The sequence below is a fragment of the Anser brachyrhynchus genome (assembly GCF_964034855.1).
Source record: "Anser brachyrhynchus genome assembly, chromosome: 8".
Classification (NCBI taxonomy): Eukaryota; Metazoa; Chordata; class Aves; order Anseriformes; family Anatidae; genus Anser; species Anser brachyrhynchus.
In genome coordinates this window covers 18568455-18593359 of record NC_137702.1, presented here as the reverse complement: position 1 = coordinate 18593359, position 24905 = coordinate 18568455, and the positions used below count along the sequence as shown (strand labels likewise).

General features: G+C 38.9%; 1 protein-coding gene across 4 annotated transcripts in view; it reads left to right on the top strand.

The window, feature by feature from the left end:
* LOC308199428 (uncharacterized protein) overlaps positions 1-24905 on the top strand; it is a 95942-nt gene that overhangs the window by 69229 nt on the left and 1808 nt on the right. For all 4 annotated transcript variants that reach the window (XR_013954633.1, XM_080603583.1, XM_080603581.1 and 1 more), the window contains one exon: positions 24194-24248. Coding sequence is in view for 3 of the 4 variants with exons in the window: in XM_080603583.1 (XP_080459709.1) it covers positions 24194-24248 (55 nt within the window). In the remaining variant the exon portion in view is untranslated. The remainder of the gene's footprint in view (positions 1-24193; positions 24249-24905) is intronic.

Genomic DNA, 24905 nt, shown 5'->3' with positions numbered 1-24905 from the left:
ATTGCACCCATACCCACAGGGAAAATCAATCCACTGCACCCATACCTGTGTTGTGGCAGCAAAAAAAAGCCAACAACAACAACAAAAAAGACTTGGTCACTGAACAGATCAATCAGTCAGTGTGTTTGATCAGATTTTTAGCAACCGCTGCAGCCTATATTTACACTAATGCATAGCTGGTGCAAGGCAGAATATTTAGGCACTATTTAGAAGTGTTTGTATGCTCCTCTTTGAAATTTCTGAACTGAGTCAGAAGTTCTTGCTCTAGCAAAGCTGAATGAGCTGGTTATTAGTAATGAAATCTAATCACAGAGGGAGATACTCAGAGTGTGAACCTACTTCATAACAGGCAAGAGAGAACAATTTCAGCAGGGCAGAAAACGTACATTTCATTCTCTTGTTATATGCCTTGGCAGGGGAGAAAGCCTAAATGGAGTATGTAACAGAGACTCTGAAACTCTGAGATGGATTATGTGATTTACAAGAGAGAAGTGGGGGAGGAGGGAGGGTAAAAAATTAAAAGAAAACGAAAAAAAAAAAAAGTAATACTCATATTTCCTGTTTCACTTAATTTGTGTTATGACCAATTTATAGTAATGGTTCATGTTGTTTTGCCCACCCAACTAATACAGAAAGGGGCAAGCCGTGGAACAACCTCCATCTTCCCACACTGCACCTATTCTTTGAATATTAGAACCTGAGATATCCTAGCTCAGAGGGGTTGTTGTTCTGATTGCCTTTTTATAGGTACATACATGACAAAGAAGATTTTTGCTGTCTGTGTTAAAGAATAAACCATTTTCTCATTTAGTTTAATATCACATAGCTTTAAGTAGAATTTAATGATGCTGTGATTCTTACTTTTCTCTTTACTTTACTGCTTGGCTAATTTGTTGGATTCAAAAAGCAAACAATTCTGTTTTGGTGTTGGAATGAAGACTGCATATTTCCTCCTGCTTTCTCTCTAGGTCTTGGCTCAACTATTTATTACAGTGACAGGTATATTCACTATCTGTGTGTGTGAATAAATTTCATCCTGTGGGTTGTGCATGACAGTTGGTTACGGTCACCAGAGTCACATAGCTGTGCAACTTGCTATTTGGATGACATAACCTCTGTAACTGCAAAGGGTGCCTGAACAGTTCCCAGCAACATTGGTTTGCTCAGGGGCCTTCAGGGAGCAAAACACAGTAAAAGAGAAGCAAGGTTCCAGAATTTAATTAGGTATGTAGGAAATAGTCTCCTTTTCTACTGCAGGACCATGACATTACGTCTGTGCAAATGGCCTTGGTTGTCAAGTTAAGATTTGCATAGACTTTATATGCATTAATGATGCATTCCCCTGAGAGCTGCATCCGTCCAACAGTGTGTGCTACAAAGGTGAAATAGCCCTTGTGGGGTTCTTAAACAGTGTCCCTTACCAGAAAAAAAAAAAAAAAAAAAAAAGAATATAGCTTCTGTGTATGCAGAAAACTATAGTTAGATACCATTTTATGATAACTCTTGGCAAACGGACAATTAGGAACTTTTCTCATGGTAATTGGTATCTTCCTCAGTAAGGTCACAGAAGGTTTTGCAAGCTGTCTATTAACTGCATCTCAGCTTTTCTCACACAGCATGAAGCACATTTTACATACACATTTTCAAGAAATATTTTAACTTTTCAGCAATAGCTTTGGGAAGTGAACCAGAGAAGTTTTGCATGGAAATAATAATCACTCCAGTTCCTAAAAGTAGGAGCAAGCCTGACAAAATATTAATTGCATAGAGACACCTCTAAATATTTCTGTTGTGTCTCTTCCTTTCAAACATTTATAAAGAAAGTGTGACACTTCTGCATAAAGAAAGGATTTCCTTAAGCAGTATGCTACCATCTTCAACACAAATGCAAGTAATTAGGATAACAAAAAAATATTCATCAATGTTATTACAGTGAACATAACACTTAGACAGTGACAACTGAGCTCTTGTAGTCAAGTGTCTAGACAACAAGCCGTAGCAGGTGCAGGCAATAAACCAGCTTGGGTACACCTCACACTATTTAAAATTCTTTATGGAACAGCTTTGTAAGTAAGATTTCAAGAGAAGCAAACAAAAGGTGAAAAATCTCTGTTATAAAAGTTTCAACACAATTTCTAGAGAGGGCAAGCATAAAAGTTTACTGTTCCCATTATGTTTTTTTCTCTGAACCAGAAAAACCCTTGAGATTATGGTAAGGCAGGCGTGCTAGGGTTATAAATATATTTATAGGAAGCACTGGTGCAGTGAGTAAATGGGCTGTTTTTTCCAGCAAGCTCCGAGGAGTAATCATACATAGCCCTGTGGCTTCTCCAAGGGCAGGCATCCTGACCGGCATGTCCCACCAACAGCAGGTAGAAATGAACTTTCAGCAGTCTCTGAGAGTGCCCTGAAGCAGATACGTCATGCAGGCTCTTTCTTGCTGCAGTAAATAACTACTCTTCTCAGCCAGACATACACTCCATGTGAATATATAACCTACACATGCACCTACTGAGGTCTTCAGGTGCATCCAAGAAGCAATGAAGCCAACAGTAGGTGGGAAGAGATGAAAGAGTTTAATCTTTTTATAATTATTATTCATTTACTTTATTTTCTTACCTGCCTACTACATTCCTCTCCTCCCTTCTGGAAATACTGAATTACAAACTGTGGATTCAAGTACCTGCTAATACCATTCACAACCACTACTTTTGTGTGTCCATACATATGTATGTATATGTTAGTGTGCACACCAAACTTCAAGTTGGACAAGCTGGCAAGTTGGACAAGAGATCTGACCACTGTTTGTAGAGGTGTTGGTATGTGGGCATGTGAGTGCACCCTGTGCTTGCGTGGGTGGCATTATGAGCACCGCATGGAGCTATGAGGGCGGGATCTGTGAGGCAGACTGTGCTGGGATTCCCTACTTCCCAAGACCTGGGTTAGGATCTCTTCAACACATATGAGAACAGCTACCAGATCTTGCCTAATTTACACAACAATAAATTCACAAACACAGGTTTACAAAGTGCAGCACCCTTTACCAGTTGCTGCTACAGCAACACTATTTGGCAAGCACTGGTATTACCATTTACTACCTGTTACTGTAAAGCCAACCCTCTTTCTCCAGCATAAGGTTCATTACCAAATAATATGTTCCCAACTGAACAATGAAATGGACGCAAAAGTGAAGTGAAATGTCACAAGCATAGTCACCAAATAGTCAAATAATAGTGACTGTTATAAGAGGATATGGGAGACTTAGTTAATTAGGTTATTACAGTATCGTGCTTTTTCCCAGCAGGCAGCTCAGCACCAAACAGCTGTTTACTCACTCTCTTCCCCAGTGGGATGGGGGAGGGAATTGGGAAAAAAAAAAAAAAAAAGTTTGTGGGTTGATATGAAGAAGTTGAATAGGACAGAAAAGGAAGATAAATAGTAATAATAATAACAATAACAGTAATAAAATAATATGTACAAAACAGTGAAGCACAAGACAATTTCTCACCACTCGCTGACCAATGCCCAGCCTGTCCCCAAGCAACGGTCCTACTTCCACACCCCAACCAGCCACTCCATGTAACTGCTCAGCATGACACCATATGGTATGGAATATCCCTTTGTCCAGTCTGGGGCAGCTGTCCTGGTTCTGTCCCCTCCTAGCTCCTTGCTGGAAGACTTGCCCCCAGACTTTTCACTACAGGGCATTGTGAGAAGCTGAAAAGTCCTTGGCTTAGCACAAGCACTACTCTGCTACAACAAAGACATCAGAATATTATCAGCATTATCCTCATCCTAAAACCAAAACACAGGATCATAACAGCTACTAGGAGGAAAATTGACTCTATCTGAGCTGAAACCAGGACATATAGACTACATACAGTTTTCCTCTGATATTATTTAAATCATATCTCTCCTGCATACTAGTTTCCACACAAGCAGAGATTTAGTTTGAGCTAATCATCCTGACTTAAAAATTGGACTGTTTGAATGGTAAGCCTCCAGCTCCCTACATTTAGACTTCTTCTGAATTTTATTCCAGTTTTCAAGTGAACCTGAACCAGCAAGAACTCTCCACCCTCTACTGTGAACTTGTTGCTTTGTTCTACAGAATCTCAGCTTTGATTAGAAGGAAAGAAGAATTCACACTGTTATGGTCCCAAAATGTATTTAATAAATAGAAGATGGGAACAGAGATTGTGTACTGCAAGTACTCAGGCCTGTGAGTGGCTTCATTCACCTCAGTGAGGTTTTAGTTCATGGGAGAATAGTACTGCAATTAGTTGTTCCTCAGGCAGAAGTGAGAGGAGAGGAGTAGTAATATCTAGAAAACGAATGCTGGTGGCATAGGTGAGAATTATTTCATAAACACCATCCCATATGTTTCTACCAGCTCCTTGCTGGAAAGGTGCTCAGTGTACACAATTTATGCATTTATTTTTTATTTCCTCTGTAATATGTTCAGAAAAAAAAACGAGGGGGGAAAGGAGGGGGGGCACTATCTTGGTACATTTAACTATGAATCTCTTCTTCAGTTCCCTGTCTCCCTGGAAAAGTTGCATTTATAACCAGAAACTGTCCATCAGAGCTGGTTAATCAGAGAGCTAATAGGGAATGATAGGCATATTAATTCCACGTGCACTGCAGCATTTACAGAAACATGCTCTTTTTAACACTTCATGGGCTTCTATTGCCCTGTTGGTTTTAGGTAGCCATCATGTCATACTGGTGCCAGGCATTTATTGCCACCAGTACACATTGATTTGATGTCTTTGATGTCCTTCTGTGCTATCACTTCTAGCACTGTTCCTTGAAAATTGTCTTAACTGAGCCTGAGTCCCTCAGAGATCAGGTATGCCAGCTGAACACTTAAACACAGTAGATAACTGTTTAAATCTTAAGTAGAATGTCAGTGGGATAGGAAAAAAACAAACTGCCTGTTTTCTATATGCCAGGGAAGACAGGGAATTAACTGTTCCAACACAAACAATGCACTTTTTTCCTTACTTGTTCAGCCTTTTCTTTTCTGCTGTTGCTGCAAATAAAGAGGTGGTGTGTTATGTAGAGTGGTAACAATTCACTCACAGGCTCCCACATCCTTATTTTCCCCCAGCCCTAGAATTAACTGTGCTGCTACAGCAAAATATAGTTTTGCTTATTGGTCTTATAAGAACTGTGACTGCACAAGAGATATGTATTTCTACCTCACTAATGCATCCTGACTGAGGTCTTTTATCATACTCATAATAGGAATAAAAAAGACTAGTTGTATCACATAAGGGGAAAGTGCTTTGTGTAATGGTGATGTTTTTTAAGCTCTTACTGTAAACACCCAGGGTGAGTGGGAATGTGTGTTTGTACAGACAAGGAAAAGTCTCAATTCTGAGAAAATCTTCTGGGATCTAATGTAGTATAAGAGTTTACTACTATCAATATGAATAAGATTTTAGCTGCTTGGAGTCAGAGTGAATGTTGCCTTTTCCAAGACTATATTAGGTTTCTTAGATATTTATTCAACTCAAGGAACCCCTGAAAAACATAATTTCAAGAGAGCTTCCTTATTATGATAAATTGATTTTGCTTGTGGACACATTTCCATGTGCATTTCATTTTCTCCTTATGAGAAAACTGAAGCAACAATGTGTTTATTAAAATAAAAGTGAATTATGGGAATTATTATGGGAAAACACTTGTTTATTCAATCCATTTATGTCAGCTCATGGTAAGGTCTGTATTGCTGTAGGATTTCAACATCATAATCTTGAAGCTACTTATTGTGCTTATAAGACTTTAGAATGCATTGATATTCTGTACATTTTGCAGATAAGGAAAAGACACAATGAAGTACTAGAATTTTAAAAATATTTAGATGCCATTAAAGCTTTGAAAATCAGAAAGTAGTGTTGCTAAATATAAAAATTAATGTGTTATTTAATGAGTGTGATATTCACGTTTCACATCCAGCATTTTCATAGAGGGTATAATGTTGATAAAGAAGTTATTTTCAGAAACATTAAGGACATTAATGAGTTACTTGGAAGTGTTTCAGAATAACTGGAGTTAGAATAAAACTCAGCAAGTGGGTGAAATATCAAGGAACCTTCTAATATACACTTGTTTGTTTCTAAATGTGTTGTGTTTTTTTTTTCCTGAACAAAGTTGGTGCTAACATGGATATTTTTCTCAAAAACATTGTAAGATGTTTTGAAATGTTGCATAAATGTAATAAAAAATTATTCTCAAAATGTGATCTATATAGTAAAGTAGAAAAATTGGTTTGCCACTTTCACTCATTTTTTCATGTTTTGAACTTTTATTTATTTATTTATTTATTTATTTATGGTTGACCATATAAATCACAGGCTACTGTTGTCATTTCAATGCTTTTTGGCAAGGTACACAGGATAATAAGTAGTAGTTACTGTTGGTTTATTTTATCAGTTTAAAGTGTAGTAGTTATGAAGAACTTTCTCCAAGCACACCTTTGAAACTGAATGTCAGCTAAAAGCAACATGTGGAGAGTCTCAAAAACCAAAAAAACAAGACAGAGGCAGACATATTTTATGTGAAAAGTCACATGCAATTTAAAGATCCTCAAAATATCTATAAAACTTTAAAAATCTAGTTTAAAATGCACTGTGGTAGTGTGTAACCCTAACCTCAGAAAAGGATTTGGGGACGTTATTGATCCACTTCTCTTTCATTATTTTGTTTTATCCCTAGTCTTAGTGTAATCTCTCTTTTCTTTCCCCTTCCCCTTCCCCTTCCCCTTCCCCTTCCCCTTCCCCTTCCCCTTCCCCTTCCCCTTCCCCTTCCCCTTCCCCTTCCCCTTCCCCTTCCCCTTCCCCTTCCCCTTCCCCTTCCCCTTCCCCTTCCCCTTCCCCTTCCCCTTCCCCTTCCCCTCCGTCTCCTTCTTTTCCTCCTTCTCCTTCTCCTTCTCCTTCTCCTTCTCCTTCTCCTTCTCCTTCTCCTTCTCCTTCTCCTTCTCCTTCTCCTTCTCCTTCTCCTTCTCCTTATCCTTATCCTTATCCTTATCCTTATCCTTATCCTTATCCTTATCCTTATCTTTCTGTTTTATTTGCTTGTTTCCCAGCATTTGTAGAGATCTAGTTCTTAATCAGTGTACCAGTAGGGATTCTGTAGGTGAAACTTTTGCAGTTCACACATCTGTCTTTTTCAGGAAGGTTATTAGACTAGAGCAAAGATCCATTTGTCTCCTTTCACAGGCTTCTGACAAACCATTCTTTGTTCCCTGTGGGAGCGTGGGAATTGTAAAGTAGGCAGGAAATTGACCCTGCATGAGGGATTCTGTGAGAGAAGGAATAGATTTGTAAACAATCTCAGAAAACGAGACAAACTAATTTGAAGCATTTAATAAACAGGTGAAAGTATCAAAGAAAAAGAAATACAAGGAACACTATTTTACATGTTATTAAAACTTTTTAAAAAAAATGACATTATTGAAATTATTTACCTTTGAAGTTGACATTGCTATATTCTTTCTGAAAACAGAATGCTTGGGTCTTTGCAGAGAGTCCTCCTCCCAGGTACATTTTTCATACAATCACTCACTAAAACACTGAGATGTGGTGACTACATCAGTCATGCTTCTGGGTTGCATCTTTCCAATTCTTAGCTTTCTGCAGCTTATGGGACCTTGTCCTTTAATATCTCAAGAGTGAACAGCCTCTAACAGTGATTGCAGCAAGTCTGAACACTTGAGTCAAAGTTCTGTTGTTGGAGTTTATGCAGTTTAGTACTCTAAATATCTGCCAGCACAGCAATGGTTATTGGAATGCTGATGGTTTACACTACTGTTGGAATGCTTATTCTTCAAATGTGTTATTTGATTACTTCAAGTACAAGGAGGTGGGACCTATTAACAAGACTGCTTTCTAATATTTCAACGCCTGCAAATAATTCAAAGTTTCAAGTTCACTCAAGTCCTTAGTTCCTAAGGAGGAATTGTCTCACTCTTGGTGATATGTATATGTTCTAAATTCATCCTAACTCTGGGCTTCTTGAATGATTCTACATCCCTACAAATGTCAGCTGTCATCATAAGGGTGAATTGTGGGACAATGGTTGTCCTATAGAAATGGAGTCAAATCACTCAGAAATGAATAGTGTTTGAATAATTTTTTGTTTTCAGAATGCTGATTTTTCCATAATATCTACTTGGTTTTAAGTCAGTTATTATTCTTATAAGTATTACTAATGACTAATGCACCTTCACTTACACTTGCATTGCACTTTCATATACACTCTTTGTTGTTGGAGTTTAACTTACAATCCCCAAAGAAATGTGTTTGCTTTCTACCTCCTAGTATTACTATTCACATGTCTAGATTGGATTTTTCCAGTGCATCTTTTCTCCCTTCTCCTTCTGTGTTTTTGTCTTCCTTATAGAGCATTCACTGTAAAATACTGTGGGGCAATTATCATAGCAGCAGGGTCTGAAAATGAATGGTAATATATTGTAATGGAAAACTGCTTCATAGATGGCTCCATTATTTCCACCATCAGACAAATGTCTTCACCTGACATAATAATCAATAGGCAGCAGGCATTTAAAGCAGTATGTTTTGTGCTGGTTGAACATCTGGAAGGCAGTATCTTTTTATTTGTTAAATTATGCTGAAGAAACTTTTGGAGGAGCAGAAAGTTCATTGATGCTTGCCCGACCTATTCCATGGGGGCCCTTTATTTACTGCAGGTTGCCAGTTTCCCTTCTGCTTGGTCATTGAAATCACTTGACATGAAGCTTTTATCTGCTAGTAGAAGGTTGTTGACCATGTCCTTTGTTTCTGTAAAGACTTATTCTGTCACTTTTTGCCATAGTTCCATAAGTGTTATGATGATAATAGCAGAAAACTTTATCACTTAAAGTGGCAACTGTTATTTTATGCCCTGGAGCAAACTGTCAGGATTCCTAAAGGTCTTATATTAAATTGCAAATCTAGCATTATCGTGTCTGAATTCTAATTTTAGTTGCTCATATTAGAAAATGTAGCTCTGAGCAAGTGTTCACTCAATTAAAGCTATTGTTTGGAATTTTTCATCTAAGAAAAGCTTTTCCAATTAGTTTTAAATGAAAACATTTCCAATCCACTTTTTTTTTTTTTCTGAAATGTGGTAACGACAACTACCACAAAAAAATCATTAACATGTTATGTACTTTAATATTCAATTTTCTGAACACATATAATTAAAGATTATTTGCTTGCTAAGGGGAAAAAAAAAAGAAAGAAAGAAAAAGAAAAGAAAAAAAAAAAGCAGCTTAAGTAGTTGATGTTCCAGTAACTGAAGCCCACCATCCTTACATTCTTTTATTAACAGCTAATCAGAAACACTGGGACTCCTTGACATCAATTACTACAGCTATAATCTAACTGACACAAATTTAAAATAACTTTCAGTGGGCCCTAAATTAATGCTTCTTGAGATGCTCCACAAAAAATATGTTTCATAATTCATATTTAACTCACGAGAAAGACATGTTTTAAATCCTTCTTCTACCTGATCTACAGAAGAGTGATAAGTAGTTTTGCTGAGAAGTCATTAGACTTGCTTAGTCCTGAATTTTCTAATTTAATTTCCAGTGTGTTGTCCATGACTGCTGGTATCACTGAAAAGCATGATAAAACTTCATTTAGAGAGTCTTTATTTTGGGAGATTCTATTTTTGGGACATAGTGGAGGTCTATAAAATTCTAAATGGCAGGAGAAGGGTGAATAGGAATACGCAAAAATTAGTGGAAAATTTGTGGGTAGTGAAAGTAATGAAAAATCATCATCAGTTGAAGCCACGAGGTCACAGGATATTGTGCTTTACACACACTTAAACCATGGTGGGAATGCTAAACATCATGTGGGTGCAAGGGGAGTTCATGCATATCACGCTCTTTGACCCCTTCTCACTACATGCACACACACATTACTCCAGTGTACTGATTTTGGCTGCGACAGAGTTAATTTTCTTTATAGTAGCAGGTATTATGTCATTTTGGGGGTTTATGTTTAAAATAGTGCCAATAACTCAGGTGTTAAGGTTTTAACTAGGATAGAATTCATTTTCATTGTAGAGATTCAAAAAATGCTCCATTTTGTACTTTGGATGAAAATAGTCATGGTAACACACCGATGGTTTTAGTTCTTGCAGAGCAGAGCTTGCACAGAACCAACGACATTTTTGTTCCTGAGGCTGCCCTGCCAGCAAGGAGCCTGGGGGTGCATGTGAAGCTGGGAGGGGACACAGCCAGGGCAGCATACCCAAAGGGATATTGCCATGCCATATGAGGTCACGCTCAGCAATAAAAGCTAGGGAAAAAGGAGAAAGAGGGGGGAAACACTTGGAATGATGGCATAACCTAAGTAACCATTATACATCATGAGTCCTGCTTTCCTGAAAATGTCTGAATATCTGTCTGCCAAATGAAAGTAATGAATGAATTCCTTATCTCGCTTTGCTTGAGCACGCAGCTTTTGCTTTACCTATTACACTGTCTTTATTTCAGCCCATGAGTTCCCTCACTTTTAGTTTTCAGATTTTCTTCCCTATGTCACTGTCTAGGGAGTGAGTGAGCACTCACTCACTTTCCTTTCAGTGTGATGGTTAGATGCCTACCAAAGTTAAACCACAATGTTCTTCCTTCTGGGAAACAGCTGCTACAATTTCAGACAGCTCTGTTTTGCATACTGCTATAAAATGAAGCGTGGAATCCATGTTTATGATAGAATAGTCTCACAGCATAAAAGTACTCGTTGCAAAATACATGGATGAGCTCTGTTTCTAATAAAATCAGCCAAACTTCCAACAACAACTTTTTTACCTGCATTAAAAGGTTTCTTTGAAGTTTAGGGTTTCTTTTGGTGCATGTTAAAGTTGCACTAAGTGGAAATGAGTAAGGAATAATACACTCTCAGTAGCTAAGGTTTGGTTTTTATTTTATTGGGAAAATATTTAAAGTAATCTGCTGTGAATATCTTTTTATTATCCTTTATAAACTTACATCTCAGTTCTTCTCCTTCCAGGTGCCTCTCACTCTGCACACCCAAAAAAACTCATGAAGATGTAAAATCATTACTTCTTAGGAGGTCCACAATTAGCTTACAGGAGGGGTGAAAAGAAAGAACGTGTCTTGACAAACTGATTAAAAATGACCATATGATGGGCTCTTTGCTCCTATCCTCTGATGACTACCCAGCTGCCGCTATCTTCGTCTCCAAAATAAAATCCAAACTACAGTAGCACCTTAATTTCTAATCAGCATGATAATTCAACATCCTCCACATATCCCCCAGGACCAATTAAGGAAAACATCAAAAAGTGCAGTGACTTTAATTAGGCAGTTATTCTGCATGTTTTCATCATTAGCCTACTTTGTAACCACCATCATCATCACAACTATACTGACGGAATAAATTAAGCTATAGGTATTGACCATATTTAAAAAGGAACACCAAAAAAACTGAATTTAACCAGAATCCAGTGAATCAATGGGTATGTCTGCAGATCACTACAGATTTAAGGCATTTCAAGCTTACCTTCTTTGAAACCATAGGTATGAATTTGAAACTCTCTCTGTGAATTAAAACACCATACTGAATTCTTAGGGAGTCATCAAAAAAAGTCAAGATTTCCCTTCCCTTCCCTTCCCTTCCCTTCCCTTCCCTTCCCTTCCCTTCCCTTCCCTTCCCTTCCCTTCCCTTCCCTTCCCTTCCCTTCCCTTCCCTTCCCTTCCCTTCCCTTCCCTTCCCTTCCCTTCCCTTCCCTTCCCTTCCCTTCCCTTCCCTTCCCTTCCCTTCCCTTCCCTTCCCTTCCCTTCCCTTCCCTTCCCTTCCCTTCCCTTCCCTTCCCTTCCCTTCCCTTCCCTTCCCTTCCCTTCCCTTCCCTTCCCTTCCCTTCCCTTCCCTTCCCTTCCCTTCCCTTCCCTTCCCTTCCCTTCCCTTCCCTTCCCTCCCCTCCCCTCCCCTCCCCTCCCCTCCCCTCCCCTCCCCTCCCCTCCCCTCCCCTCCCCTCCCCTCCCCTCCCCTCCCCTCCCCTCCCCTTCCCTTCCCTTCCCTTCCCTTCCCTTCCCTTCCCTTCCCTTCCCTTCCCTTCCCTTCCCTTCCCCTCCCTTCCCCTCCATCTCCCTCTCCCCTTCCCCTTCCTCTTTCCTTACCCCTTCCCCTTCCCCTTCCCCTTCCATTAGGCCTGCATTTTAATTTGTCTTATGTCCTGTATGTTAAACTCAGAGGTGACTAAGCGTAACAAATTTATTTCAGAACTAAACCAACATATTAACCTTTAGTGCCAAAACCGATGCTATCAGGCTGGAAGAAGAGTATTTGAACTCCTACATATACACCAAAGATGGTAGTTCAAGGCTGTTAAGGCTAGACTCACTACAGGAATGCTCTGTCCAAATTTCAGTTTACAGTGAGGTACTAAGACTCATGGTTCTTGCAACCGTGGATTCTTCTCTTCAATGTCTTAAGGCATGACAAATGAATACAATGACCTCTGGATATGCACAGATGTTTACACCCAGCTCATGAGGTTCAGGATAGACCATTCCTCCGGTGCCCAGTTCATGCTAAGGAGTATTAACATTTGGGAATTTCAGGAGCCATATCAGAGCTTTGAGCAGGATCTTACCAAATATTGTGTAATACCAGTGGAGTCCAAAGTCAGTGCTGAGACACCATAATCACTCCTACTCAAACTAATGAATTCTTTTTCCTAAGTCATTTAAGGCCAAGAGAAGGGTTAATTTTCCCATTTTTTACTTTGCCAAGGTATAAAAAAATCTAGATAAAGTATATCAGACATATTCAGTGCTATGTTATTTCAGAACAAGATTCCACTATACAGATCTGGATGGTAGACAGTAGAAGAAAAGTGAATGGGAAAAAAAAATCTTCATAAAATACAATTTATATAGAAGAATTTCATGCTCTTCAAAGAAGCTAGAGATACTACAGACCTAGCTTTTATGAATACATTTTCCAGACAAAGACCACATTAAAAACCAGTAACGTGTATAGACACCTAGTAGTCCCACTGGCACACATGGATATATAAAGAGGGTGGTGCAAGAGAAGTGTCATGATCTAGATGATTCTGTAATTAGAGACTCTGAGAAAGAAAGAAACTGGGAAATAGGGAAATGCCCCACATCCTGCATGCCAACTAATATGGAGTACCAACTTATTTAAAATGTTTTTCTCTCTGCTCCATTACTTTATTTGCACTTGAACCAGCAAAGAATGTGGATAAATGACTTCTCCCTTTGTAATCCCTAAGTGTAAAGAAACTTCCATAATATCTAAAGATCAGTGAATATTTATCAGTAATGCTAATACTTTAGAGAAAGCTTTTCCTGTTTAGTTTGCTAGGATGGTATCTGCCTGCCCCAAATCTACTTCAATTTATTCATTACTTTTGGCAAAAATATGTTTGCATGTCAAAACTACAACCTGACATTGAAATGTGTGTTTCTCATGTTCAGACATACTAATAATAAAGTATTACTTAACTAAGGTGATGCAGGAATGTGAACTACTAATTTAAGAAGATAATTTATGAGATAAAAGTAAGCTTTTGCTTATTTCAGTAATTACAGTGAAGTCATTAGATTACCTCTAAAGTCAATTATATTTTCTTCAGTAAAAAATATTTTAATAGCATTATGAAACCTTATTACAGCACTTTCTGGTTCTTCTCAAGGCCAAAAAAAAAAAAATTTGAAAGAAAAGAAAAATAATATCTATCTACAACATATTTCATCCAGTTTACTCCAGGCCAAAGTCAGACACAAAACACATTGCTAGGAAGAACATTCAGGTGTTCCTACTAGAATTTGCTGTTCAGAGTTACCCATTTTGTAAAACTGAAAATACATTTTTAATGTTATAAATACTGTTTTATTATTAGCAGGTGAGTACCTTGAAGTATGAAGTATGGTACCTTGAAGATCGTACAGTCTTGAACATGTTGTTATAAAGATATTTTTCCCTTATGGAGTTCTAGCTCCTCTCATTCCATATGATCATCACTGATTTTGAACATGAATCTTCTATTAAAAAACACATACATATATATTTTTATATGCACAAATTGTACAGCTGATACAAATCTGCCAGTAACAAATTACATGCAAATTGGAGAAAAAAAAAAAAGAAAAAAAAACATAACGTAAAAAAAAAAAAATCTGCATTATGTTCTGATTCTGTACTAAAAATAAATAAAAAAATAATTGACTTTAATCCACGAATGAGAGAAAACTCACAGATAGAGTTAAAAACAGTTTAATAGGTGAAGTACAGCTGTATGAGTAAAGCAAAAGGAGAAATTATTTCACTACTTCCCATCAAAATACATTTCCCATTTCCTGGAAAGTTGGGCCTCGGAACACATAAAGGTTACTTAGGAAGTAAAGTGCCGTAACTATGAATGTTCACCCACTTTTTCCTCCATTCCTTGAATTCTTATTTCTGAGCATGGCAACATGTAGTATGGAATGTCCCTTTGGTCAGCTGGGGTCAGCAGTCCTGGCTATGTCCCATCCCACCTTCTTGCCCACCACAGCCTGCTTGCTGGGGAGGTAGAGTGGGAAAAAGAAAAGAAAGGAAAAAAATGTAGAAAAAATAATCAGAACTGTGCAAGGAGAGAAATGAACAAAATACTGCTGTGTTTTCAATACTACTTTAGTCACAGATGCAAAGCACAGCACTGTGTGGGCTGCTATGAAGAAAATTAACTCCATCCCTGCCAGACTCAGAACATAAATATAATACTTATTAAAACAATATAGATGGATCATAAAGATTTATTTTGATTTTTCTAAACAACCCATGCATTTGCATGGATCCCGGAAGAGGTTTTCTATAAGCAACGAGAAAACTTTATTTAAGTAATATGAAGTTATTTAATTAGCTTAATTGATATGGAAAGCTTTTAACAATCTACATTCATCTAACATGGATGTAAACTCTAAATAGTTAGTGAGGGCTTATTGGTTTATTATCATGGAGCTTTGAAAAAGAGTTTACAGTATATAATACAAATTTCACGTTTCCTTTCTGAAAAAAGAGCTGTTAAAAATACTTTATTAAGAGTGTTTGAGTGGTGTAGTTTAGCAATCTCCCACAACCACTGCACATTATTCTTTATATTCCCTATTGATTTAAAACAGCAATTAGAATTTGATGAGGAATGTCCGGGGAAAAAAAAAATAATAAAGATCAATTAAAAATCCATGTTGCTAGGACTAAATATTTATTAAAATAACAGAACCTTTCAAATAATAGTTCAAACTTAATTACTCAAATACTTCCTTATACTTCTATTTTCTGCCTCACTTCATTGTAACTGGAAACTGCAATAGTGACAGTAAACGTTTCAGACTAAAGTACATAGAAATCATAAAGCTTTTACATTATAGTAACAGTGGTTGAGATTTTGTAAACAGATTTGAGCAGACTTTTTTTTTTTTTCTTGTATATTTCGAAAGTTCTTTTCTGGTATACAGTGACAAAAATCTTCCCTTTAGCTAAATTAAACTGGAACCATAGACTACCCTTTACAGTCAGATGGACAAATGACCATAGTCGTGATGTTCCTTTTCAGTAGCAGAAATGGAGGAGAAAAGAAATTCAGAAGCTGGGCTTGAGCAAAGAAATCTTTTTGCAGCAAGACATGGCTTCCTTTAGGATTTTTATTTATTTATTTATTTATTTATTTATTGGGGGGCGGGGGGGGGGGGGAGGAGGAGGGTCTGACAAAAATCAAGAAGGGTTTCTGTAATTAGATATGGCCACTACATGTTAAAGTGAAAATGCCATATAATAAGAGCAGCAGCTATGGTTTCTGTCCATTCCTGTCTCAGTGTCTTTGAACTATTGTCAAAGTAAAAATTTGGTATGCAAGAGGTGTACAACCCAGTGTTGCTCAAATGCATAATGCAAAGGCCTGCTCTGGCTCATTTAAAATGGTAACCTAAACCAAAACCTGATGGAATTAGTGGCCAACACATACAAATGTTAGCTTCACAAAAGGTAAAAATATAATTCATAGAATCACGGAATTGTTGAGGTTGGAAGAAACCTCTGGCAATCATCTGGTTCCACCACAAACACTAAGTTTAGCCTACTGATTGCATTGTAATTAGGCTGCCTAGTACTAAATAAAATAGTTAATTTGGTGGTGCGAAGTGGATAATCAGATTATATTCACTGAAAGAAGCCTTCAGCATGCACCCAGAGGAACATCTCAAACTCATGGCCCTAGAGCTGAAGTGAGGCACACTGGGACAGCAACAGTAAGCACATCTAATTTGTGCTTGGCATGTTGATATGGATATACAAAGTGGCATTTTTTTTCTTAACACTGCTCTCTACATATACATTGTGAAGAGATGTTATGATCGTGTTCATTGGCTGGTCAGGTTTGTGTCCCTGCATGTTCTTTTGAATAGCTTTCACTTTTTCTTATCACTTTTTTTTACATTGAGAAAGGCCATTGGCCAGATATCCTTAAAGGAGCAGGCACTGTCCTTCCACATACCCTTACACCTGTACTTTCATGAACAGAATCTATCAGTAGCTAGAATAGGTAATTGTGGAATAAGGACCAACTATTAAATGACTGCTCTCAGCAAGGGTATAAATAGAAAAACAGATTCCACAAATTTAAGATGATGGTCTGCTAAGTGCTGAAATCTACTTTGATGTTTGAGTGTGCAAAGCTTATCCTCCAAAATTATAATAACCACTATCAATGAGAGTGATATTATCTCCCATCAGAACAGAAAGTTCCATAATAATGCACTATAAACACCCTACATTTTGTTTTGGGTGCTGTCCTCTGGCTTTTACAGTTGACTAGTGAAATTAGTTCAAGTAGTAACACAGACACAAGGCAAGTGAGGCCTAAATATTAGAAAACAAAATCTTAAACTATAGAAATATGAAAAAGTTAGCCCCTTATTAAAGAGACACAGAAGATTTTATTCAAATATTAATTCTTCATTTTCCGTGAAAGAAGTTTGAAATTGAAAGAAGAAATAATCATACATTGAAAGAAGTAAGAAATAATTATAAATTATTTTAACATTTCAAATTAACATCTGTTCAAAACATTACCCTTAATGTTTTTACAGCTCTTCTCCATAAGAGTTTCTTTAGAATTCTTAATGGAAACACCATCAGACCTATCATCCACATAAGCCATGTAGCAGGGCCAGCCTGTGGTACTGTTTTTTTCCACAGCAGTTAATGACAGGAAAGAGACAAGATGTCCTTCAGCTGATGCCCATATCTCAAAACCAAGCATAAATATGAATGAAAATGTTATAGTTCCCAGGTTTTATGCATATCTCATGCACAGAATTATTGACTGTCTGCTCTGAAGCAGCTTTCTAGAGAATTTCTAATGGAAGATTTCATCCTGTTAAAATAAGCAGATTTTACACTGATAATTTGTCCTCAACTTTATATCAGTGATCCTGTAAAGCCAGCTTGTCCTGCCAGATGCACAAGGGACAGTGCTATTTTCAGAGTATTCAGCTTTTCTGGAATATATAGAAATTGAATGGAAATTCCTACTTTGTTCTTTGACCTAATAAGAATGTTTTCATTGTTTGTAAAGTACATTAGCAGAGGATGAAGACTCTTATTAATATATCAAGTGATCAGTAATGTTCATAAACATGTTTGCTCCTGTTGATTTTCATTCTTCGCAATATGTCCTTTATTCCTCAAAAAAAAAAAAAAAGGTATGCTGAATTTTAGTTTAGTAGCAAAATAATGTTCTAAAGCAACTAAATTAAGCATTTGTGGGCAACTTCAGTTTGAGTCTTTTTTGACAAAAAAAAAGTACATTCAGAAAACGTAAAACTATTTATTTAAGCATAAAAATGTCTAATGGATTTTTCTTAAGCAAGTTTCATACTTCAAAGCCTTTTTCTTTTTACGCTCAAAGATTCTATCTCTAATTTTTAAAACCCACTGTATTTCTTTTGCTGCCTCTATACATTGAAGGGAAAACATGCTAATCATCCAGCTCTTTCTTTCTCATGTTCTGAACATATTTCACTCTAATGGTTCCATGCATGATTATAATTTGAGAATAAGAGAAACAATTTAAAATTCCAATTATGAAAGCATGTCTTTGTTAACTCACTCCCAGCTAAATGACTTCCTCTCACACTAGGAAGTTAAGCATCTCACAGCATGACTGAGCTTCAGAAACTTCACTATTCATTCACAAAATCCTGCTTTCATAGCTACTTTTCACAGTCTTGTTGGAATTTATGCTCCCTCTTTTATTTATAGTGTCAAGGATTCCCAAGATAGTCGACCTAGAGCTAATATTTGCATCTAGGTTGGACCTCTGATTCTTTGTTTTAGTTTACATTACAGTGTGTATTGGGTTTTTGTATATTGTTTAATATCTTCAACAACATAGACAGTAGGAGCAAGTGCACCCTCAGCAAATTTTCAGATGACACCAAGCTGAGTGGTGTGGCTGATACAAAAGAAGGAAGGGATGCCATCCAGAGGTACCTGGACAAGCTTGAGAAGTGGGCCCACGGGAATGTAATGAGGTTCAACAAGTCTATAGGCAGGGTGATGCACCTGGGCCAGGGAAATCCCAGGAGTACAGACTAGGAGAAGAACTCATTGAGACCTGCCCTGCAGAGAAGTACTTTGGTGTTCTGATGGATGAAAAGCTCGACATGAGTTGGCAGTGTGCGTTTGCATCCCAGAAGGCCAACTGCATCCTGGGCTGCTTTAAAAAAGCAGTGGCTGGCAGGTTGAGGGAGGTGATTGTCCCCCTCTACTCAGTCCTGGTGAGGCCCCACTTGGAGTACTGCACACAGGTCTGGATCCCCCACCACAAGAAAGTTGTGGAGCTGTTAAAGTGGGTCCAGAGGAGGGCCACAAAGACGATTAAGGGGCTGGAGCACCTCTCCTATAAAGATAGGCTGAAAGAGCTGGGGTCGTTCAGGCTACAGAAGAGAAGGTGTGACCTCATCACAACCTTTCAGTACTTAAAGGAGTCATAAAAAGGATGGAGAAGGACTCTTTACTTGGGTAGATAATGATAGGACAAGGGGGAATGGTTTTAACCTAAAAGAGGGGAGATTTAGATTGGACATTAGAAGGAAGTTTTTCTCTCAGAGGGTAGTGAGGCACTGGAACAGGTTGCCCAGAAAGGTTGCGGATGCCCCATCCCTGGAGGTGTTCAAGACCAGGTTAGATGAAGCCCTGAGCAACCTGACATAGTGGGTGGCATTCCTGCCTATGGCAGGGGAGTTGGAACTAGATAATCCTCGAGGTCTCTTCCAAACCATGCCATTCTATGATTCTATGATAAGTGGCAAACTTTTGTAGTGGGGGGCTGCGGGGGTGGCTTCTTTGAGAGGAATCCATAAGCTGCCCCATGTTAGCTTAGAGCCTGTTTCAGCAGGCTCCAAAGGGACCTGCCACTGCCCAGAGCCAAGATGATAAGTGATGTTGTTGATGTCTCTTTGAGAGTTTATTTATGAAAGGGGAAAAAAAAAAAAAAAAAAAAAGACTGTTGAACAATGGTAGCTGGGAGAGCTAGGAGTGACAACCAGCCCTGCAGACCTCAAGGTCAGTGCAGAAGGAGGAGGGCAGGAGGGCAGAAGGTGCTCCAGGCACACAGCAGAAGTTCCCCTGCGGCCTGTGAAGAGGCCCCTGGTGGAGCAGGCTGTCCCCCTGCAGCCCATGGGTCCCACAGCAGAATTATCTCCACGCTGCAGTCCATGGAGGAGCCCCCAGTGGAGCAGGTGGATGTGGCCTGGAGGAGGCTGCAGCCCATGGAGAGCCCCCGCAGGAGCAGGCCCCGGGCCGGAGCTGCAGCCCATGGAGAGGAGCCCATGCAGGAACAGGGGGTCTGGGGAGAGGTGCTGCCTGGAGGGGACCCGTGCTGGTGTAGTTTGCTCCTCACAGATGGACCCCATGGTACAGACCCATGTTTGGAGCAGTTCTTGAAGAGCTGCTGCCTGTGGGAAGCCCACACAGGATCAGTTTGGGAAGGACGGCATCCCATGGGAGGGACCCCATGTTGAAGCGGGGGAAGAGTGACCATGAAGGAGAGGCAGAGATGAAGCACCACGGACTGACCACAGCCCCCGTTACCCTGCACCGCTGGGGAGGGAGGATATAGAAGAGGGTGGTTGGGGTGAATGTATTTTTAGTGTTTTTTGTTTGTTTGTTTGTTTTTGTTTTTTGTTTGTTTGTTTCTCACTGCTCAAGCTTGCTAGTAACAGGCAATACATTTTATTAGACTCCCTGTGCTGAGTCTGTTTTGCCTGTGATGGTAATTGTTGAGTGATCTCCCTGTCATTATCTCAACTCTTGAGCCCCTTTCATCATATTTTCTCCCCCTTTCCTTTTGAGGAGGGGGAGCGAGAGAGCAGTTGTAGTGGGGCTGTGGGTGTAGTGTAGTAGCTGCCCCGATGAGTAAAACCATCACACAGTGCATGATTTTATAACTCTGTGTATTTTGCTAATTGGGTAGGTGAAGAATATAAACCTTTTTGTGGGATGTTCTTTCGGCCATCATCTAGGTGGTTCAGCTGGCAAGATGCATCAGAACAGTATAGCCCAACGCTACCAGAAGAATAAGTCAATAACAGTAGTTTTTTGAGACAAAATATTGGATATTTTGTCAATATAAAAACATTTCAATGAGAAACTCAGAAAGTAGAACATATGTAGGAATTAAACATTACATAATTGTTACCTATATGTAGGTAAAATTATGTGCTATGATTATAGTATGGTAGTACAAATACAGCAGAAAAAGTACAGGGTGTTGACTAGGTTTCAGGAGGAAGGACCATTTTTTTCTTCTTCTTCTAAGATTATTCCTAAACCAGTCATAAAAGAGAATAGAGAACACAACCCAAATGCAAGTACTAACACAATGGGAAATAAAAATGATCCTTATTTACCTACCCATCTTTATTTCGCTGTTGTGAAGGGCCACTACTGTATAACTTGCAAAAACTGTAAAATGTATACACTATCTACTATGAATATGTAACTTTGATTTAAAGTAATTTGTTTAAAAGCCTAATGAGATTGACTTCTGAAGCAGATTTCTGCCATTTATGTTGTTTCTAGCTTCAATGAGATAAAATAAAATTGTGGCAGGTGACTCAGAAAATGAGTTGACCTATCAGGGCATAAAAGATACTCTGAAATGTCCATGTAAAATGATGTGGGTTTTTTGAGCTTTATTGGATATGGTACCAAGTTTTTTAGCACAACCTGATTTGGGCTAAGGACAAGACAATCTGGAAGGACATGAAGTGAGGCCCCCATGAAGAAAGGATAAGGCACAGGGAAGGGAGAAGGGCCAGATCTGTCATGCAAGTGGCAGAGAGAGAACCAGCAGTGGAGAACTGGGCAGAGCATCGCGTTCCTCTGAGAAGAGGACACAGTAGCAACCAAGAACACAATATGTCATCAGAGATACATTATGCTTTCTGTAATGGCTATGATATAGAATCACAGAATCACAGAATCATCTAGGTTGGAAGAGACCTCCTAGATCACCTAGTCTAACCTCTGACCTAACACTAACAGGTCCTCCACTAAACCATATCACTAAATCTACATCTAAACGTCTTTTAAAGACCTCCAGGGATGGTGACTCAACCACTTCCCTGGGCAGCCCATTCCAATGCCTAACAACCCTTTCAGTAAAGAAGTTCTTCCTAATATCCAACCTAAATCTCCCCCGGCACAACTTTAGCCCATTCCCCCTCGTCCTGTCACCAGGCACGTGGGAGAATAAACCAACCCCCACCTCGTTACAGCCTCCTTTAAGGTATCTATAGAGTGAGATAAGGTCGCCCCTGAGCCTCCTCTTTTCCAGGCTGAACAATCCCAGCTCCCTCAGCAGCTCCTCGTAAGACTTGTTCTCCAGACCCTTCACCAGCTTCGTTGCCCTTCTCTGGACTTGCTCTAGCACCTCGATGTCCTGCTTGTAGTGAGGGGACCAAAACTGAACACAGTACTCGAGGTGCGGCCTCACCAGAGCCGAGTACAGGGGGACAATCACTTCCCTAGCCCTGCTGGCCACACTGTTTCTTACACAAGCCAGGGTGCCGCTGGCCTTCTTGGCCACCTGAGGACACTGCTGGCTCATATTCAGCCGACTATCAACCAATACTCCCAGGTCCTTCTCTGCCAGGCAGCTTCCTAACCACTCATCTTCCAGCCTGTAGCGCTGCTTGGGGTTGTTGTGCCCCAGGTGCAGGACCCAGCACTTGGCTTTGTTGAACTTCGTACAGGTGGCCCATCGGTCCAGCCTATCCAGATCGTCCTGTAGAGCCTTCCTACCCTCAAGCAGACCGACACATGCACCTAACTTGGTGTCATGTGCAAACTTACTGAGGGTGTACTCGATCCCCTCATCCAGATCATCAACAAAGATGTTAAAGAGAACTGGCCCTAGTACTGAGCCCTGGGGGACTCCACTAGTGACCGGCCTCCAGCTGGAAAGAACTCCATTCACCATGACTCTTTGGGCCCGGCTAGCCAGCCAGTTTTTAACCCAACGAAGCATATGCCAGTCCAAGCCATGAGTAGCCAGTTTCTTCAGGAGAATACTGTGGGAAATAGCGTCAAAAGCCTTACTGAAGTCAAGGTAGACCACATCCATAGCCTTTCCCTCATCCACTAAGCACGTCATAGAAGGAGAACAGGTTCGTCAAGCAAGACCTGCCTTTCATAAACCCATGCTGGCTGGGTCTGATCGCCTGGTTGCCCTGCAAGTGCCACGTGATGACACACAAGACAATCTGCTCCATGAGCTTCCCTGGCACCGAAGTCAAATGAACAGGCCTGTAGTTTCCCAGATCTACCCTCCGGCCCTTCTTATGGATGGGCATCATGTTTGCCTTTCTTGTAGATGGGTGTCACGTTTGCAAATGAATATGTTAACATTAAGAACCATCATATACAGTGTTATTTCTTATGTTGTTTTTTTCTTTATTTGACTCATTACTATACACTTTAAAGGCAATGAGATCTGAGATAAGCAGGTCTTTTTGCTCATATCTGTCTCTTTTCATCTTAGAGTCTCAAAGGGTCACAACACAGATAATAGCCTTTGCTAGAAGACATAAAGAGTTCATTTGGGCTCTTCTTATTTTTTGTCCCACAAATGCCTTTAACCTTAATACCTTTATACCTTTTAATACCTTATAATGACCTTTGCAAACAATGCCCTTCTCAAATCAGCACAAAGCAGAAATTCAAATAAAAATTGTTTTTCTCAATCTAAACATGTTGTGTTCCAGTTTAATCTGATTTTACCTTAAATTCATCTTCAGTCTATGTATACTGATGGGATTTTTTTTTCTTATGAATAATGTCAGGGTCACTAGTCTGCACAAAATGACACTTTTAAAAAGGAGAGGATGAAAAAGCAAGTTCGTTGTACAGCTCCAGAAACACTTTTTGCAGTGAAAAATAATATATATTAGAGAAAATCAACTCTTAAAACACCTAATATTTAAATATTTTTCTAACAGTATTAAAAGCAGAACACTTGACTGAAGCATGTTGGGAAGGTCTTGGTTATAAAACCTCCTTGATCCATCTCAAGAAGATAAGTGTTAAGATAATGTATTACACAGATATGTGCTGTATAAATAAATCTTTTTTCAAAGCTACAAGCTCAGAGCCACATTAAGTTTTCTCTACAGTTTGGCCCAGTCCTTAAATACCTGTATGATGACATATTGAGGTTAGAATTCCCAGGGAAGCAATGTTGTTTATCAGATGGCATTTATATTGATTTTATCACCAGATAGCTACAATGTGATAACTGATGGACTGTAGTGAGCACACTTCGTTAATTCTCTATGCCTGTCTCTAGTAAGTAGCCTTTTTAATTCGTTCATTTTTTAACACCCCATTCAACATTTTCTCTCAAGAGCATGTATGTCTGGTTTGTCCTTTACTAGTCTTTCTAGATGGGGAAATCAATGATATTAATTCATTATGGAATAGGACCTAGATTAGGAGCTATAGATATACATATATGTTTTAAAGTATTTTTGATCTAATGATATAGTATAGGAGTCTGCATTTTTTATGTTGTTAATTATTCTTCCACTTTATATAGCTCTTCAAAAATTGTATTACTTTCTTCATTATTTCAGTTTACCTGAAGAGAAGGAGAAAAAAGAAAAGAAAACAACCCAAGGAAACACACATGTATGTATATCATGCGTGTGTATATATACATATATATGATTTACATTTAAGGATCTTGAAATCACATTCTGCATTTAAATGAATTTTGTCAGATCAGTTTTAAACAGACTTTAAAACAAAGCAATGAGTATCAGAGGTAACAATTTAATAATACAATCAAATGGCAACATTATCATGTTTTGCCAGGCGTTGTCATCACACCAGAGAAAATGTCAAACTATAGTCACCTGGTAATGAAACAGACCTGTGCCATTTTCTGTTTCTGGTTTATATGTTTGTGGTATTTGAAACACATGCATTTAATTGCTTTGAACCGTGGGATCCAACATTGTTCTGATGACTACTGAACTGTTAAATTGATCAGAGCACTGAGAATATGTATATGTTTTTAAATCAATCTACTGGCAAATTTCCTTTGCTGTAATGCATTCCCATTGCCCTTAATTAAATTTGTTTCTTATCCATTGCCTTCCAAATTATATCACTAAATCCTCTCTTTATCATCTTGGTAGTGCCTCCAAAGTTTACAAAAATTAATGGCTCCTCAAGCTTTTAAACACTTTGGGCAAAATTCACCACAGTTAATTTCACTGGGAATAGATGGAGCTGCACCACGAATGAATTTGGGTGCTATGAACTACTGAGCAACCTGAGGAA